The 19,171-nt window shown below is 39.2% G+C and overlaps 1 protein-coding gene across 4 annotated transcripts in view; it reads right to left on the bottom strand.

Moving 5' to 3' along the window:
* ZNF143 (zinc finger protein 143) overlaps positions 1 to 19,171 on the bottom strand; it is a 68,106-nt gene that overhangs the window by 10,943 nt on the left and 37,992 nt on the right. For 3 of the 4 annotated variants that reach the window (XM_012557193.1, XM_004369638.2, XM_023737151.1), the window contains 6 exons: positions 18,222 to 18,297; positions 17,526 to 17,651; positions 13,740 to 13,919; positions 8,617 to 8,844; positions 4,715 to 4,863; positions 346 to 507 (listed from right to left, as the gene is read on the bottom strand). In XM_012557193.1, the coding sequence (XP_012412647.1) occupies positions 346 to 507; positions 4,715 to 4,863; positions 8,617 to 8,844; positions 13,740 to 13,919; positions 17,526 to 17,651; positions 18,222 to 18,297 (921 nt within the window). The remainder of the gene's footprint in view (positions 1 to 345; positions 508 to 4,714; positions 4,864 to 8,616; positions 8,845 to 13,739; positions 13,920 to 17,525; positions 17,652 to 18,221; positions 18,298 to 19,171) is intronic. The other variant, XM_023737153.1, reaches the window with a different exon arrangement.

Genomic DNA, 19,171 nt, shown 5'->3' with positions numbered 1-19,171 from the left:
TACATTTTGCGAATGAATTTATTTCCTAAGTATCTGATGATGATGATGATGATGATGATAGGAATAATTACCATTACTGAACACTTACTATGTACCTAGGCTGAGTATTTTATATGCATTATCTCACTGAATCCTTACATCAACCTGATGGGGCAGATGCAATTATCACTCCTAATTTAAAGACGAGGAAAAATTTAGGCTCAGAGGGATTAGTAACTAAGAAGTTGCGAAACTGGAATATAATCTGATGGTTATGTGCATAACCACTATGCAACACTGTACATCTATGTAACTGTTTTGATACTAATGTATATATTAATTGATATAATGGAAAAATGCAGTTACCTGCTGCCCTTCTGTACCCTCGGCAGTAACCATGGCAACAGAGTGTGTTCCTGCTGAGGAGATGACTGCATCATGAGCAGGGACTGTGATGGGTGTGCCATCCTGCGTTACCATTGTGATGGTATTGCCAATGGCTTGCATGTCAGCTTGAGATATGTTGACCTGCAATATAATGCATTTTACAAATCAGTTTATGTTTCTTGTTATATTTAGCAATCTTTATTAAGGACTTGGCCTAACCCTTGTATACAGTTACTCTGTGGGAGCAAATAAGTCTTTCAGAATGGAGTAAACTCTTTCAGGTCCTCAGAAAAATTGAGTATTTCTTAAAAGCATCTCCCACTTTCCATCCTTACTACTAATTTAGACTCTTATTTTTCTCTCATCTGAATTTCTGCAGGAATCTAACCACTCTCCAGTTATCTGGTCTAGCCCCTCCCTAACCATCACTCTACCTTGCCAATTTTCTTAAAAACACATACACATACACACACATACCCAAACAAATCTCATTATGTTCTTTGCTTAAATCCTCACTGGCTCCCCATCACCTAGAGTTTAGACTTCTTACATGTTTTGTTTTTTTTTCTTCATGACCTGGCCTCTACCAATTTCTCCAGACTCATCTTCCACTATTTACAAACCAGCATTGGCACTCCAGCCACAACCAGTCATTTGTAGTCCCAGCAAGTGTCATATCCTGTTACAGCCTCATGACTGTCTTAGTTACCTGGTGCTGCTATAACAGAAATACCACTAGTAGACGGCTTTATTTTCTCATAGTTTAGGAGGCTAGAAGTCTGAATTTAGAACATCGGCTCTAAGGGAAGGCTTTCTCTCCCTGTCAGTTCTGGAGAAAGGTCCTCATCTCTTCTGCATTTCTGCTCCTGGGCAATATTCATGTGGCTTGGTATCTCTCTTCTCTCTTCTCTGCTTCTAGCTTGCATTTAATCTCTTTTATATCTCAAGAGACTGACTCAAGACACACCCTACACTAATCCTACTTAATTAACATAACAAAGACAACTCATTCCCAAATGGGATTATAACCACAGGTTTAGAGATTAGGATTTACAAGACATATCTTTGGGGGAAGGTGCCCTGGTGGCGCAGTGGTTAAAAGCACTTGGCTGCTAACCTAAAGGTCAGCGGTTCAAACCCACCAGCTGCTCTGTAGGAGAAAGATGTGGCAGTCTGCTTCTGTAAGATTTACAGCCTCGGAAACCCTATGGGTAGTTCTACTGTCTTACAGGGTCACTATCAGTCAGAATCAACTCAACAGCAGTAGGTTTGGGTTTTTTTTATTTTTGGGGGACACAATTCAATCCGTAATATTTCTCCCTTTATCCGCCCCCCCAAATTCATGTCTTTGCCACATGCAAAACATATTCACCCCGTCACATCATCCCAAAAGTCTTAAATCAACTCCAAGTCCAAAATCTCGTCTTCTGAATCTCTAAATCAAGTATGGGTGAGACTTTAGGCATATTCCATCCTCAGGCAAATTTCCTTTTCATCTGTGATGCTGTGAAATCCAGGCTGCAAGTTATCTGTTTCCAAAGTACAATGGTGGAACAGGCATAAGGTAGATATTTCCATTACAAACAGGAGAAATTGGAGGAAAAGAAGGGATAACAGGCACCAAGCAAGTCCAAAATCCAGCAGAACAAATTACATTAGCTCTCAAGGCTTGAAAATAAACTTCTGTTCTCTTAGATCATAGAATGGCCCTGCCCTCCAGACTCTGGGTGTTGGCCACACCCTTTGAATTCTGGGTAGAGTCCCCTTGGCCCTGGGCTCCAGCTCCACCTTCCAGGCCCTGTGGGATGGCAACTCTGCCCCCTTAGCTTTAGGTGGCCCCATTCTTCTAGTCTGAGTGGTGACCCCACCCCTTCAGACCCAGTAGGCCCCATTCTTCTGCATGCAGTCCCAACCTAACGGCAGTCCCACACTCTAGAACTGAGCTGGCGAAAATCTGAATCGTTGAAACCTAGGAGGCTGTGGCCCTACCCTTTGAGATCCAGGAGGCCGTGGCCCCACCCTTTGAAGCCAAGAAGATCCTGCTGCCTGTGCTCCTTCCAACAGTTCTGCTGATCTCTGAGCTCTTCTAGGGACGGTCCTTTTCTTTTCTTGGAGGATAACAGATATTGCTCCTTTGGCCTGTTTCCTACCTGTAGAATTCCAGTGTTCTTTCCTTTCATTCTTTCTCTGTCCCCTTCTGTCTAAGCTGATGTGTTTTCTGCTGTGATAGCTGTTTATACCTATAATTCACAGGCTTAATCTTTTTAACAAAAGATTATGTAGCCCCATCCTTGGTGAACGTTCTAGGACACATGTCCTTAGTTTGTACAACAGAATTTTCCAAATCTTTAAGTTCTGTTTTTATTTTGCACAGTTCATTTTTAAGTCCTTTTCTTCCTTCTTGTATTTTAAGTTTAGGAGGCTAGAAATCTGAATTCAGAGTGTCAGCTTTAGGGGAAGACTTTCTCTGTCCGCTCTGAAGGAAGGTCCTTGTCTTTTACAGCTTCTGCTTCCTGATTCCCTGGAGATCGCTGTGTGTCTTGGCATCTATCTTACCCCATCTGTACTCTGTTCGCTTGTTTAATCTCTTTTACATCTCAAAAAAGATTGACTCAAGATAGATTTCCAACACATGTCTGGGGGACACAATTCAGTCCATAACAATGACTTCGCCCTTCCCTTCACTCTCTGCCTGGTCACCTCATGAAAATCCTTCAAGACCCAACTGAATAGCCATTCTCTATGAGGGCCTACAAGACTCCTTCAATAAGAATCATTTACTCCCTCCCCTGGGCTGCCACAGTACTTTATATACCCCTCAATTTTATACCTCTCATAATAAGCAATTATTATTCATTTTAGAAATGTCTATTAGACTGTGAGATGCCCCCTCCGTGTACTCTCCCCAGACTTATCTATCAAATGTCTGGCATGAGGCAGATGCTTCAATAAATGTTTGTTGGTTTAACTTCTTAAATGAATGGAATGGAAATTTAATTCCTGAAGGAAATGAGAAGGTTAAGTTTAGAGAAAACATAACATTGAGATGGGGAAGATAGTTGTTTTGGAACACATGAAGAAGAATTAGACTTATTCTGTATGGTTAGGGAGGAGACGTGAATGGATGATATAGAGGTAGGTTCCAGTCTGGTAAACACTAGAATTATCTAACAATGAAACAGGCTGCCTCTTAAGAGAGAAAAGGCCTCATTGTTTGGGGTATCTCAGCAGAGGGTGTTTCAGGGCCGTTGTAAAGGGAACTCCTGCACAGCGAGGGAGTGAGGTCAGCTCAAACAACCTCCAGAGGGAATCTGTCTGTGATGATCTAATTCAAGAAAAAGCATTAGGGCTGATGCTGAATTAAAACTGGGTTAATAAATATGATTAATCTTGCATGCTAGTCAATGGACAAAGAGCACTGTGTAGAATTAGTGATGTAAAAAGCTGGGTGGGGAGGAATGAATGGGATGGTGCAAGTGCATTGTATATTCTAATCCTGAATATGTTCTGCATCCTAGATAACATCAGCATGTCAACAGTTATCCAAATGAAGGGCAGATTAATCATGAAAGGTCAAGCTCTAAGAGAGGCAGGTAAGGAGAGAGTTCTCTGTGAAAGAGGCAGATATCAGAGGATAAAGAAGCACACACCCCATGTGCCTATTTCCACCAGGTACTAAAACAAACATGGATAGAGTTTAACAATGGAATCAAGTCTGAATTATTTTAGGCTAGTGGCATCTAGAAAACAACAAGTTTGAGTATCAGAGAACAACCATTACACTGTGGTTTCCTTGGGGAAGTCAAAATATCTGTTTCACCAACTCTGTGAAGCCAAATAAGTGAGCTCTCACAACTCCTGGTAGTGTAAGAGCCACGTTTTGGAAATTTTACAGGCTTGCCCATCACCGACTTCCTGGGATCTTTTAATGATGCCGCCATATTCTCACCACATCAGCTAAGGCTCTGATTTCTCAATCTCACTTCGTGGATCTAATTAGCTACCAAATCCTATCCCTTCTCTGAATATACCTCACATAGATCCATTACTTTGCAAGCCCTCAGTCACACTGTGGTTCTGATCTTTAGTACCTCACACCTGAGCATACCAATGACACCATCTAACTTCTACAGAGCCATGTAAGTTCCCTCTTGACTAATCTCGCTACCTGTGGTCTCTTTAACACACTACTAAAAAACCTTCAGGGGATCTGCCACTGTCTGCAGGCTGAAAGCCAAACTGTGTGATCTGACATTCAAGGCTCTCCTTAATTGGGACCCAACCTGCCTTTCACGTTCAGGTTCAGAGAGGTATTCTTTAACTTGTTTGGCTCTGGGTGAATACTTACATGCTGAGTTCCATCCTGGGATATAAGTGTAACTTGTTGACTCAACCCAGACTGGGTTACTGTGGCTACTTGTGCAGACACAACATCCTCTCCTTCTACACCTGTAACATACGTGATTTGGGGCCCTTTAAGAACATCTTCACCTTGACCTGTTTAAAACAAATGAATCATTTATTTGATCAACCAACTAAGCTGTTTAGAAATCAGATGGTATTTTAAATATTAAAGACAAAATTATACAAATTAAAATGTATACATATTATATTCTAAATCATGAAAATGGCTCCCAGCACCTCTTTCCAGTTCCCCCACCTCTACTTTTGAAAAGCCAAATCAAATCCAAGCAGACCAAATCAAACCAAACCTTTCCACCATCGTATCTAAGTGTTCTAATTTGGGTGCACCTCTTTTGTCCTCTCAGTTGGAGTGACTGTGTGTTGGAGCCAGAGAGGGGAGGAACTGTACAGGAAGACTGACTAGCAAATAGCCTACCCCAAAAGATAAGTATGTACTAAGGTCTTGCATTCATTTAAGGAGATGCTAAAAGTGATATTCTTCATAAACATTAACCACAAAACCTGAATGGTTTGTAAACACAACCCATGGATACTAAAATACTTAGTCTTAACACAAGCAACTACAAGTCATCAGTACACAATGACACCATTGTGCAAAGACAATGCAAATGGCATGTTATCTGGGGCAAGGTTAATCATTTAACAAGCAACAGAACAGAAACTTCCATCCACTTCTTTATTTCATAAAGAACCAGCAAGTAAACAGCAATTTCACAGCCCATTACTGCTATATTTGGCAACCAGGAAGATTACAGATCCCTCCTTTCTTCTATCACTTTCTACCTCCCATGAAGCCAGAAGAGGTAATTTTCTTTTTCTGCCCAAAGAAGGACTGAATATGCTAATTCAAGAGTATTTCTCAAAGCCAGTGGCTGATACATGCACTCATATGGCTACAGTCCTCATGGCGTAATTTCCACAACGGTCATTACTTGATTTCTTTTTGTCCTGTTCCACAGCTATTTATGTATCATTATTCTAATGGATTACAAAACCCAGAGAATCATATGAGAGAAAAAGAACACAAATCCATCCCTACTTTCCCTACTGGAAAAACAATTTTAGTTTAGCTTAAAAAAAAAAAAGCGTATTTTCTAAAACAGAAAAAAATTCTGATAATAAAAAAATTAATATTTGAGAGAGACTGGGGAAGCTTAAAAAAAGAAAAGTCTTGTAACTTAAGTTTGATGTCAATAAAGCCTACTTTCTAACTGAAAAGATTCAGCAGTTGTTGTAATATCTAACCATACATTTCCAGTGCTTTGGCTAGCAAATAATATAGCACTCAAGACTGAAGAAATTGCTATTTTCTTACTATCACATGGCAAATCCCTGAAAAAAATCAATTAGGACAACTGTATAGGGAATCATTTGAGCAGCTAGTGACCTGTTCTTTCCATTCTTCTCCAACCAACTTTTTCCCCTAAATGATTTTCAAAGTTTCAATATCAGTTGTTAAAAATGGGAAAAGATGTTTTCTTTTAATTTTTAAAATTACTTCATTTAGGAAGTACTCAATGAAACTGTAAGACAACCTGTCGTTTTTTGCTTTTGTTTTTTAAGAAAAATCTTTTTACTTACTTTACCTATTGACTTTCTGTTCAAGATGCTGAGTTATTTAACTGAAATCATAGAATGTAATTCCCTAAATATTTCTCTAAGGGTTTATTTCTATTGAACATTTTTGACTCCTAGGACACTACTGATAGATAGTACCTGAATCAACAAAGTGATATTTGAGAGTGCTTCACAGCTCTCATGATTTAAGATCAAGATGCTTAACCCAGCTACAAGGTCCTAAGTCAGGCCAGCCCCTGCCTCACTCTTCAGCCTCATTTCACACCACTTTTCCTGGCAGTCCCATGGCATTGGCTAGGCTTCTTTCAGTCTCTCCAATTTACTTTGCTCCCTCCAGCCTCAGGCTTTCTGCATGTGCCATTCTGTCTGTTTGGAATGTTCTCTTGCCTTTGTTCCCTGTTCCCCGCCCCTCATGCCGTTACCTGTCTCTTCACCTAGTTAACCCCTATTCACCCTCTAGATTTCTGTTCAAAAATCACTTCCTCAGCAAAGCCTCCTCTGATCACCCAGTCTAAATTAAGGTTCCTTCTTATACATCCCAGAGTACCCTGTACCTTTCCTTGACAGCATTTATCACAGATGTAAATTATACATTTGCATGATTATTTGATTACCTTAAGTTCTTTGAGGGTAGAGACAAGGTTTGCTTTACTCATGCCTGGCACAAAGGTACTAAATACATATTCGTAAGTGAATGAATGAGAGCGAAAGAAAGGGAAAGAAAGAAAAAAAGGAAGAAATAGAAAGAAAGAGAATAAAAGGGAAGGAGGGAGGGAGAAAGGGGGAATAAAGAGTCAGCTACAAGGGGCAGCAGGAGAAAGACTACACAGCTAAGATCGTCAGGAAAGGAGCAACTGAAAACTGCAAAACACAACGACCTTCTTCTGTTAAGGGTGACGGTATAATTTGGGAACAGGTAAGAGTGATGGTTGAACAATGTGATGAACATTAACTATTACTGAACTGTACATGTGAAGACTGTTGAAATATCTAATGTTTTATAAACACAATAAAGGAAAGGGGTGGTGGTATCTGAACGCATCAGTTCAAAGTATTTTCTTTTTAATTGTACTTTACATGAAGGTTTACAGAACAAATCGTTTCTCATTCAACAGTCAGTATACATATTGTTTTATGACATTGGTTAACAACCCCATGACATGTCAGCACTCTCCCTTCTCAACCTTGGAGGACCTTTTTTTTTTTTTTGGTGAAAATATACATAGCCAAAGTTATTACACCGTTTAAAAAATTTCTAGGTGTACAGTTCAGTGGCATCGATTATGTTCTTCCAGTTGTGGTGCTATTCTCACTATCCTTTTCCAAATTATTCCATCACCATTATCTTCAACTCAGTGCCCCCTAGGCTTCACATCAAACCTTTTGAGTTGCTGTTGTCAATTTGATCTCACATAGAGAATTCTTTTTTTTTTTGTACCTTAGATGAAGATTTATAGAACAAATAGTTTCTCATTAAACAGTCAGTACACATATTGCCCTATGCTATGACAATGGTTAACAACCCCACGACATGTCAACACTGTCCCTTCTCAACCTTGGGTTTCCTATCACTAGCTTTCTTGTCCCCTCCTGCCTACTAGTCCTTGTCCCTGGAATGCTGTGCCTCATTAGTCCTGTTTTATGAGGCTGTCCAATCCCCGGCTGAATGGTGAACCTCAGGAGTGACTTCACCACTGAGCTAAAAGGGTGTCCAGGGGCCATACTCTCATGGTTTCTCCAGTCTATCAGGCCAGTAAATCTCTTTTTTTGTGAGTTAGAATTTTGTTCTACATCCTTTTCCAGCTCTGTTCAGGACCCTCTGTTGTGATCCCTGTCAGAGCAGTCAGTGGTGGAAGCTGGGCACCATCTAGCTGTACTGGACTCAGTCTGGTGAAGGCTGTGGTAGCTGTGGTCCATTAGTCCTTTGGACTATCTTTTCTGTGTATCCTGTTCTCTTCATTCTCCCTTGCTCCCGAAGGGGTGACACCAGTGGAGTATCTTAGATGGCTGCTCACAGGCTTTTAAGACCCCAGACGCTACTTACCAAGGTAGAATGTAGAACATTGTCTTTATAAACTGTGTTAAGCCAACTGAGCTAGATGTTCCCGGAGACCATGGTCCCCACAGCCTCAAAATATTCTTAAAGAATAAAACTTTATGATTTGAGAAAATGCCTTGAATCATAAACTGTGTTTGTAACTGTTGATTTGCAAACACAGAGACGCAGACACTGGGCAGAACCCTCACCTGGGGGAGGCTCAAAGAAGGCTTCCTGTTCCTCCTCGATGGGCTCGGTGTCGTTGTGGGCCGTCCGCTTGTGCATAGCCAGAGTGGAGATCTGCTTATACGTCTTCCCACAGTGGTTACAGTTGTATGGTTTAGAGTGAGTGTGGACAACGTGGTGTTTGTACAGACTGGAATATTCTGTAAACCTTTTGTCACACCCAGGGACTGTGCAAACATATGGCTTTTCCCCTAAGTAAAGAACATCATCCACAAAAAAATCAACTTTTAATATGAAGGCCATAATCATTCCATATACACCCCTGCCCCCTTCTAATGGTAAAAGTAAATAGTTGCCAAATCCCTTCCCTCCTGACATGAGTTAGCACACAAGAAAAGACTCCCTAACTACGGTTTTGACTTGGCTCAAAAGGTAGACTGCATCCTGAGTGTTGTCCCTGTACATCCAAGTTATCACTTTTCTCTTAATTTTAAGGGATGAGAAAAGATAAGGACAGAGATATTGCCCAGTTTAAGCTTTGATGAGTCTGTAATTTCTTGTTTTCTGTAACTATATAATTGAGATATCATTAATGATATTATGCTAATAATGACAATAATAAATGCAATTATTACTATAACTAATCCAACTTAATGTAAGCATTTTAGAAGCATAATAAAAAAGTTTTCTAAAAAGCCTATCAGATATATTGGATACTTCAATATATCTAAAAGGATATACATGTTTCATATTAACTTCATTTGATTTCTTGCATCCAATCAAAAACTACTGAGTATCCACTAAAAACAACTAAGCAATATAGAGGGAAGTGAAAACTCTTTTTTCCATGAAACAACTTAAGAAACAATATAGGCAGGACATACATTTTTTGGAACTTTTTATTACTAAAAATTTCAAACACATATGGAAGTGTAGAGAAATAATGTAATAAACCCTCATGTTCCAATCACCCAACTTCAACAACGATCAATTCATAGGCAATCTTGTTTCATTTATTCACTATATGTTTCTCCCTTCCCCCTACCCTGGATTATTCTGAAACAGCTCCAGATAGCACTCCATTTTATCTGTAAATATTTCAGATTGTATATCTGAAAGATGAATTTTTAGAAAACAGAATGTAAACAAAATTAACAATGACTTTATATTACGGAATATCTAGACAGTGTTAATAAGTGTTTTGAGGGAGGACAGAGACCTAAACCTGAATAGAAACTGGAACAAATGAAAGTAATTGTAGCTTAAATGAATACTATTAACCACGCTGAAACGGTGGAATGGGGGTAGGGTGGGGAGAAAGAATAAACTAAGTGACTCATATACACAGTACCTGACTAATACCCTCAGTCTTGGCCAAGGTGAGAGGTGTGTGGGGTGAAGAATTACAAACATATCCTCAACTCTTTTTAGTAGGCTTGTTTATTGTAGTAATACAAGTGAAACTATTCTGAAACTATTTTAGATGTAATAAAAGATTAAGCAAATGAGTAAATATGTCAATGTTGTTAGAAGCCAGAAGTCTCACCGTAGAAAATGGGACACACGAACATGGAATGAGGGAATAAAGAAAGAACTCTGTGGGGATGGGCTGGAGTTAGAGGTATTGTGTGAATCCATGATTTCTAAAATGCGTACATGCATGTGTGTATGTATTTTATGTCCCAGTTTATTCTAATTCTACACCTTCCTTGGGTAATTTCATGTTTTCCCATGGTTCCAAATACAGTAAAACCACCCACAAAAAGTAAAATCTCATGCTAATGTAACCTGTAATGTACATATTTAAAAGTAATATAAAGTATTTGGAGATTGCTTCCTGTTCCTCTGCCCAGCAGTGGTGTCACTAAGGGAGGTGGGGGGGGGGTGTAGACTGAACCAGGTGACACTGTCAGGGGTGTGACACCAAAATGACTGCCTATAAAATTTTTGTGCAGTGTTTCAGTAGAAATTATTTTTTATAAAAATATCCCTGTAGTTAGTTATAACAACAAAAAAATTTTTTGTAAGCAGCTTACATGTATCAATATACCTACAAGGCTGAAACTCTATGCTAATTTTACTTTTTGAACCTTCTAACGTGGTCTGGTCAGAACTGTCATTACTACCCAATTACAGTGATGCTGTGAATTATGTGGTTTCATAATACAAGCACACGCTGTTGTTTTCATTGTTGCCAATGTTTTTGTACTCACCGATTTTGTCAAATTTTCTGGTGTTTTAGCTACAATATTGTAATTAGCATGGGGGTGTGACACTATGAGTTACTGCACTGGGTGACACCAACCCTAGTGACGCTACTGCTGCCCAGTCCCCATTCTCAGAGCAGGGCAGGTTAAAGTTCTTATCTTGGTAGATGGTTCTGGGGGAGATGTAGTGATAGCAAGACCAGGCAGGGAAATGGCAGACAATTCCAACTCAGTATATCACTCTATTGATATTCAGGCTGGGGTAGACAACCACCACCAGGTGGCACCAAACCACAGTCAAGACATGGATGGATTTGGACTGTGCTTTTTGAGCTATCTACTTGCTAGCTGCATAGCCTCACCTGGGTCATTTGATTAACCTCAAAAGAATGGACTGTATTTTACATGGCTGAATCTTTGGATGACACCTACTGCATTACAGTGGGCATTTACTGTATCATCTACTTGATGATCATTAACCAATCTTTTCTTCTAGCCTAGATCTACCTCTTGGATCAGACCAACATTTACAACTACCTACTGTCTCTCTATAAAGAGCCCTGGTGGTGCACTGGTTAAGTGCTTGGCTGCTAACCGAAAAGTCAGCAGTTCGAATCCACCAGCTGCTCCACGGGAGAAAGATGTAGCAGTTTGCTTCCATAAAAATTACAGCCTTGGAAACCCTATGGGACAATTCTACTCTGTCCTAAAAGGTTGCTATGAGTTGGAATTGACTCGATGGCAACGGGTTTACTGTCTCTCTGTATCAATGATTCTTAACCGTGTCTATTTATAAAATACCTCAGGAGCTTTTAATATATACCAATTCCCAAGCCTCACTCCAGTCCAATTATATCAGAATCTTTGCAGATGGATCTGGGGAGTCAGTCTATTTTAAAACATGCAGTCACATATGAGAGCACTGCTCTACCTGAATGTCCCACAGGTGTCAGTATGGCCAAACTTAATGTAGACATCCTCCTTACTGGAATCTAATTTGTCCCATACAACATACTGAATGTCAAACTTTCAGATAATAAATCTAATTCCATTACTTTAAATGGCAAAAATAATATTTTCCTAGCCCATCCAAAAACCCCAGCCAATTTCTCCAAATATCACAAAAAGGCTCTTAAGCACCAGTGTTATGATACAAGGATGTCTGCATAATACAAAGCACTTAAAACACCAATTACCTAATTATTTAATATCCAAAGAACTCATTAGTGGGTCTATGTTTGTGTGCATTATACAATGATACTGTACAGTATCGAACAGGAGTTATGTTTTCCTTCTACATTCCATAATTAAAAAATCAAATATCTTAAAGAGATAAAATGAATGCAAATTTTGATAGCAGAAAGTAATTTTTTCCTCTAATCTATGGTCTTGTCTAGGCCTCTTAGGCTGTCACAGCCTTTTCTACTTTCTTAGAAGGCACTTTAACTTAATAACATAGGGAAGATGATAACAATAATGTGTAATATACTTACACAATGTAAGCACAAGATAGAACTCTATCAGAAATATGACTTCAGTGCTTTCTATGTCCTTTCACTCAGACTTACAAATAACATTTTTTCCTTGCATGGAAAAATGCATGCACATGTAAATTCATTACAGTGGGCTTTCAGTTCGGATCACAAATATTGAGTAAAAATTTCCCAAATCATTATAGCAAACATATAGACGGTAAGAGTTCAGATGGTGAGGTGATACTCGGAGATCTGTACCTTCCCTTTCCAACCCGCTTATCCTCAACCGAGTATTATCATCTATCATTCAAGCTAGAATCCCTCATCTTTATTCCCAGTGACTAACTTGGTCACCAAGTCCTTGTCAATAAATCTTCAATGCCTTTTATTTGTATCCTTCTCCATTTCGCTTCCCTCAAATATTCTAACAGCCTGTGTAACCAGTCTCTTTAACCTTTCGATATTATTGCCTGAGTGATTTCCTAAAAAAAACGAATTTGCTTGAAATCCTCTAAAGCTTCTCCTCTGCCCATACAGATCTCAAACTTGTTAATGTACTCTTTCCAAAGGAAAGGGGTTGTTGCAGGCCTCTGAAAATATTTCCAAAGATACTCAGGGGTCTGTTGTGGAATGCAGCATGAGAAACACTGACTTAAGAAACTGAAGTTCCATTCTGCGAAAATGTCATTCATTTGTGAATTACCACCACTCTTAATACCAGTAATAAAAATAATACATTAAAAATTTTCTTGTAAAACTAATGCACTTTCTGCCCTACCCTTCCACCATCCCCCTTTCTACATCCACAGACCACTCCTCCCTCTCTGTCCAACAGGCTCTACAGAGCCTAGTTTATGAAACATCCTTAGCACAACAAGCAAGGTCACTGCCTACTCCTTCAATTTCACTTCCTATCACTCTTCTACATGTGCTCTATGCTCCAGTCATATGGAACCACCCACTATTCTCCAAATAAGTCATGTTTTTCATACCTTTGTGCCTTTAACCGTGACATTTCCCGTCAGGAAATCCCTTCCTTCTACCTAGCAATCTTCAGAACTCAATCTAAAGGTCAAATTCCCTCATAGAGTCTTCCCTGAATGCTTCTCCCATTCTGTAGAGATGGCTACTCCCCTCTCTGCTCCCATAGCAGCTTGTTCATATAACTGGAGACACTCTACAGCAATCGTATGTCTACTATCTCCCCAGTTAGACTGCCCTTGACAATGTCTTATCTGTCTCTACATATCTTTGATTCCTGGCAGTACATGCTCAATAACTGTTTGGTAAGAAAATGATGCATGAATACTAAGGTAAATTTTTTTAAGTTGCTTGATTCTTCTCCACCATGCCAAGTGGTAGGAAGGAGGGAAGAGATTAGCAGGAAAAGGTTAAAGAAAAAGGCAGGAGTTAAACTGAACCGTGAAAGACAGACCAACATCAGAAATCAGGGAGTTTAGTTACCTGTGTGTATCCGCACGTGGTTTTTATAATTGGTTGCACTGGCAAATGCTCTCCCACATCCTGGTTCTGTGCAATAATAAGGTCTTTCTCCTGTATGTGTCCTAATATGCACTTTTCTGATATTTGATGTTGTAAAGGATCGACCACAGCCTTCAAAGGGACATTTAAAGGGCCTTTCTCCTGAAAACACAAAGTAGAATAAATTAGATGGTACAAAAAATATACTGGAAATTAAAATTTCTTATCCTTCAACTCTGCCTAGGATTATGCTCAAGTTTTTCCCTCCTGTAAACAGCATCTTCTATTCCAAACTTAAAATTTACATAGGAAAACCTAAATGGTATTCAAAAGTCATCACTTGATTATACGAATCTTAAAGATGGAATATAAAAAAATGAGCTGAGAAAAGTAGAGAAAGAAATATAGGGAAAAAGCTTTCAAGTGGCCAGCCAGGCATAACAATTGGTCTCTTTCTGCCTGGAAAACCAGAAGAAGAAGGAGAATCAGGAATAGCAGGAGGATGTGGAATGTGTGGCTAGTCAGCCCATGAACAACTGTCTCCTTTGCCATGAGACCAGAAGAACTGGATGATGCCTGGCTACCATTACTGAACATCTTGATCAAAGATTCCACAGAGGAATCCTGATCAAAAGGGGGGAAATGTAGAACAGAATTTCAAATTCTCATGGACTCCAGACTTCCTAGAGCCATGAAGGTTGGATGAAGCCCTGAAAATATTTCCCTGAGATAATCTTTAAACCTTAAACCAAAAATATCCCCTGAAGTCTTCTTAAAATCAAACAGTTTAGCTTAATTAGTAAAAAACGTCTGCCTTGAACATTATGCTCTTTTAAGAACTATCTATATGGGTTTAAACTGACAACAGCAACTTCAAAGATCAGATAAGCAACCTACAGGGGCCAAGTCAATTTATGTTAATGGCGGAGGAACAATTCAGAAAAGGAGGGTGAGAATGGTCACACAACTCAAAGAATGCAATCAGTGTCACTAAATGGTACACATAGAAACTGTTGAATTGGTGTATGTTTTGCTGTGTATATTCTCAACAACAAAATAAATTAAAATATATATAGGAAAGAAATATAAATAAAAAAATAGAATCAAGAATAAGAATTAAGTTAGAAAAACCCTAACCAAAACCAAACCCGTTGCCATTCAGTTGATTCCAACTCATGGCGAACCCATGTGTTAGAGCAGAACTGCTCCATAGGGTTTTCTTGCCTATAATCTTTGTGGAAGCAGACCACCAGGTCTTTCCTCTGTAGCACTGCTGGGTGGGTTAGAATTGCCACTCTTTTGGTAAGTAGATGAGCACACATCATTAACATCACCCAGGTACCTTTTTAGAACAACCCTAAAAAAAAACACAAACCCGTTGCCATCAGGTCGATTCTGACCCATAGCGACCCTGAAGGACAGACCACAATTGCCCTATAGAGTTTCCAAGGCGCACCTGGTGGATTCGAACTGCTAATCTTTTGGTTAGCAGCCATAGCACTTAACCAATATGCCACCAGGGTTTCCAGAACCACCCTAGAATCCCCTAAAAGCTTATCTCCTACTTATTTATTCTACAATACCTTAAAGAAAAATAATTTTTGGTCTTTTTTTAATCTAGTGCCTAGGCCATAATGTGTATCAAAAATACTTGCTAACTATATTACCTTTCTTATAACCTAAACTTATGAAAAAGTCTACTGTGCCTGCGATAGTCCTTCTTTTACATTTGCTTCACATAATCTCAGAACCCAAGAGGCTGTTACCCTGTTAGGTAGGAAGCAGTCTTTGCTTTTGATTCCCATATGTGCTTTCCTAAAATTAGCTTGAATTAACAAAAAATTTCTGGGACAGAATTTAAAAAATCTCTCTCTCAATACAGATATTTACCTACAAATATAGTTTGAGGTTTTTTTTTTTGGCCAAATGAAATTATTATTCCCCTGTTGGTGGAAATTATTCCAAAAGATTTCTGCCCTCAAGTATAAAATCATTAAAAAAGACGCAAGAATCTTTGATCCTTTCCTTGTGAGAATTTTGTTCAATAGGTCAACTTAAGAGAAGTCTCTTCTTCTCTCTGGATCTAGATAAGCTCTAAAGTCTTCCCAGCCCTGTCATACTATAAGGAATCAACAATTCTAACAATTTTCATTGTACTACAAATAGTACTACTCTGACTGTAGCACTTTGCTTTGTTTTTGCACTGAAATCACCTGTGTTTGTAATATAAGTCCCTTACTCAGTCCAACATTATACCAATGAAAATACTCATGATTTAAAAACTGGTATATGAACACGTGGTTTGCTGAGTGAGTACCATCAAAGAAATCACAATTCCGACGTTTCTGATAAATATTAATGATACCAAGATTACTAGTTTTATATAGATTTTATATAACAAGCTGGCTTTATATAACAGATCCAAATAGAATTCACAGGAGTTTGGAAACAACTGGCACTGATAAAATGGATAAAAGTAAGTGTATGGATGAAATCCCCCACGCGTCCGTCAGTTTGTCATACTGTGGGGGCTTGTGTGTTGCTGTGATGCTGGAAGCTATACCACAGGTATTCCAACACCAGCAGGGTCATCCATGGCAGACAGGTTTCAGCGGAGCTTCCAGACTAAGACAGACGAGGAAGAAGGACCCAGTGGTCTACTTCTGAAAAGAACAACCAGTGAAAACCTTCTGAATAGCAGCGTGACATCGTCTAATACAGTGCCAGAAGATGAGCCCCTCAGGTTGGAAGGCACTCAAAAGACACAGTGGCTGCAACAATAGGCTTAAGCATAACGATTGTGAGGATGGTGCAGGACTGGGCGGTGTTTTGTTCTGTTGTACACAAGGTCACTCTGAGTAGGAACCGACTCAACGGCATCTAACAACAACAACACGGATGAAATGGAAGCAGACACCCACAATTTTGTTCCTGAACATTATAAAGCAAAGCCAATTCAGGATCACATTTGAACTAAAGGTTAAAATGGCAGAAAGAATCCCCCGTGGAAATTTGCGAAACTATTTCAGAATACTTTCAGTACAGCATTCGGTGACAAAGTTAACATACTATGATTAAAAATATCTGTATCAAAACCCCCAACTAAATTATCTTATGCTGTATTACTCAGTCAACAACTTATAACAGCATATCTTAAATCAACAGTGTCTGAAATTCTTCCAGCTCTGATCCAAAGCAAATAATTACCTTTTCTAACATCAATTCCACAAGTAATCAAATAGGAGGGGGAGAGAGAAAGAGAAGGGGAAGGAAGAGACGGAGAGGGAGAGAAGGAAATTCAAAGGGGAGGAGAGGTGATCACAAAGAAGTAACAAATCTTTCTTTCTTTGGGACTGTTAGGGGTTCAGATACTTTCTTTAGCAGCAGTCTGATGCAGGAGAAGCAATACCAAACCGGGAAGGAACTGGGTGTCTTAGGTTCTGGTCTTAGTTTGGCTCCTAATTAGATGTGTAATCCTAGTTAAATAACCTTGTTGCTCAAATAATTCCTAAAAACTGAGAGTTGAAGGTCTAGAGCCATCGTTCCTGACCTTTTTTGGCACATGGGCCCTTTTGAGAATGTAACAAAACCAGATCCTCATCCTGAAAAGAAGCATATATGCACACAGCAAAGTGCCTGACGTTTCAGGAGTTTCAGAGACGTCCCTGATGCTGACTCTTGGAAACTTTTCCAGAGACTCCCTCTCTAATCCTCTCCCCCAAATGAAAAACTCCTGGCCTAGACGTGGTCCTCTGTTCACACCAGTACCTGTATGAGTTCTGATATGTTTCTGTAGATCTCCTGAAGTTTTGAAAGATTTAGTACAATTATCTTCTGAACACCGATATGGCTTTTCTCCTGTATGAGTTCTGACGTGACTTTTTAATCCATAACCTTTAAGAAAATTTTAAAAGACATTTAATTCCATTTAATTTACCCCTCTAAACATGCATATTCTGATTAAGGTATTTACTATTTAACAATATATTGAAAAATATAGTAAACACCAAGGATATAATATGAGGCAAACAATGGAATAACTACTATAGACATTGTTCACAACTCATGGAAGAACTAAGAAATCTTAAAGTAGAACTGAGACATACAATAAGGAATGGAAAGGAAATCAGGAGGCCTGGTACCAGTCCTGGCTCTGCTAGACATGTCTTTGGACAGGCCCATCCCATGCTAAGTCCCAGTTTCCCATGGTTCCCTAAGATCTGTCCCTAAGAAAGCAGAGTGTGGAGTGAAAATTACCAAAGTAGGCAGAAATAGGTCTGAGGAGAAAAATGAGAATAGAGAGATGATCAGAGCAAGCAGAATAAGAGACAGATAAGGGAGAGACTGAAAAACTGATCATGTGCTTTTGCTAAATCAGGCAAAGCAAGGGTCAGTTCTACCTCTGGTTTGTCTCCATTCAACCCCTAAGCAGAACCAAGAAACAAAGAGAATTCATGTCGTTACCTGTTGCAAATGCTTTCCCACAGCCAGAATGCTCACACTGGTAAGGCCGGTCCCCTGTGTGTGACCTCTCATGGACCTGTTATTAAAACACAGACATGATTCTAGTTTCTTTAGGTATCCCTCAGGTAGATGTTTCCACACAGGACTTTACTATTTTTTCCTCACTGCTGAATTATTTTATTGTTTGTATGCTTTTTTAAAACAAAAGAATTAACTTTTTACAAAAACTACTGCCCAATTATTCTCAATATAGATCTAAATGTTATATATTAAGAAATATCACTTTAAATAAGGAATAGGAACATTTGAGGTTTGAGTTTTTCTGGAGTGGTCAAAGGTGCTGGTATGAAACATATGCATGAGAAACAGGAGCAGAGTGTAGGGAGAGGCTACAATATGCAGTTAAGAGTGTGAACTGTGCCATTAGAGGGGCCTAGATTTGAGGCATGGCTTAACTACTGACTTGAGTGTGGCCATGGGAACTTATCTTCTCTAAGCCTCCAAGTCTTCTCTGTAAAGTGGGGACATAATAGTATCTACCTTAGAGAGTTGCTGTGAGAAACAAAGGAAACCTTGGTGGCGTAGTGGTTAAGAGCTATGGCTGCTAACCAAAAGGTTAGCAGTTCGAATCTACCAGATGCTTCTTGGAAACTCTGGGGCAGTCCTACTCTGTCCTATAGGGGTGCTATGAATCAGAACTGACTCGATGGCAGTGGGGTAAGAAATGAATAATAATGACAATGGACAATACTTACTGATCCTTTCCCATATAACAGGCCTCTCTTTAGTACTTTACACGTACAGTATTAACTTATTTAATCCTCTCAACAATCCTACAAGGGAGGTACTTTTTTTTTTTTTTAATATTTTATTGTACTTCAGGTGAAGGCTTACAGAACAGATAGTTTCTCATGTAACAGTAGCACACATGCTGTTTTATGACATTGGTT

Source organism: Trichechus manatus, unplaced genomic scaffold (genome assembly GCF_000243295.1).
Source record: "Trichechus manatus latirostris isolate Lorelei unplaced genomic scaffold, TriManLat1.0 scaffold00006, whole genome shotgun sequence".
In the NCBI taxonomy this organism is placed as follows: domain Eukaryota; kingdom Metazoa; phylum Chordata; class Mammalia; order Sirenia; family Trichechidae; genus Trichechus; species Trichechus manatus.
The sequence above is the reverse complement of the archived record's forward strand: the minus strand, read 5'-3'. Positions and strand labels throughout refer to the sequence as shown.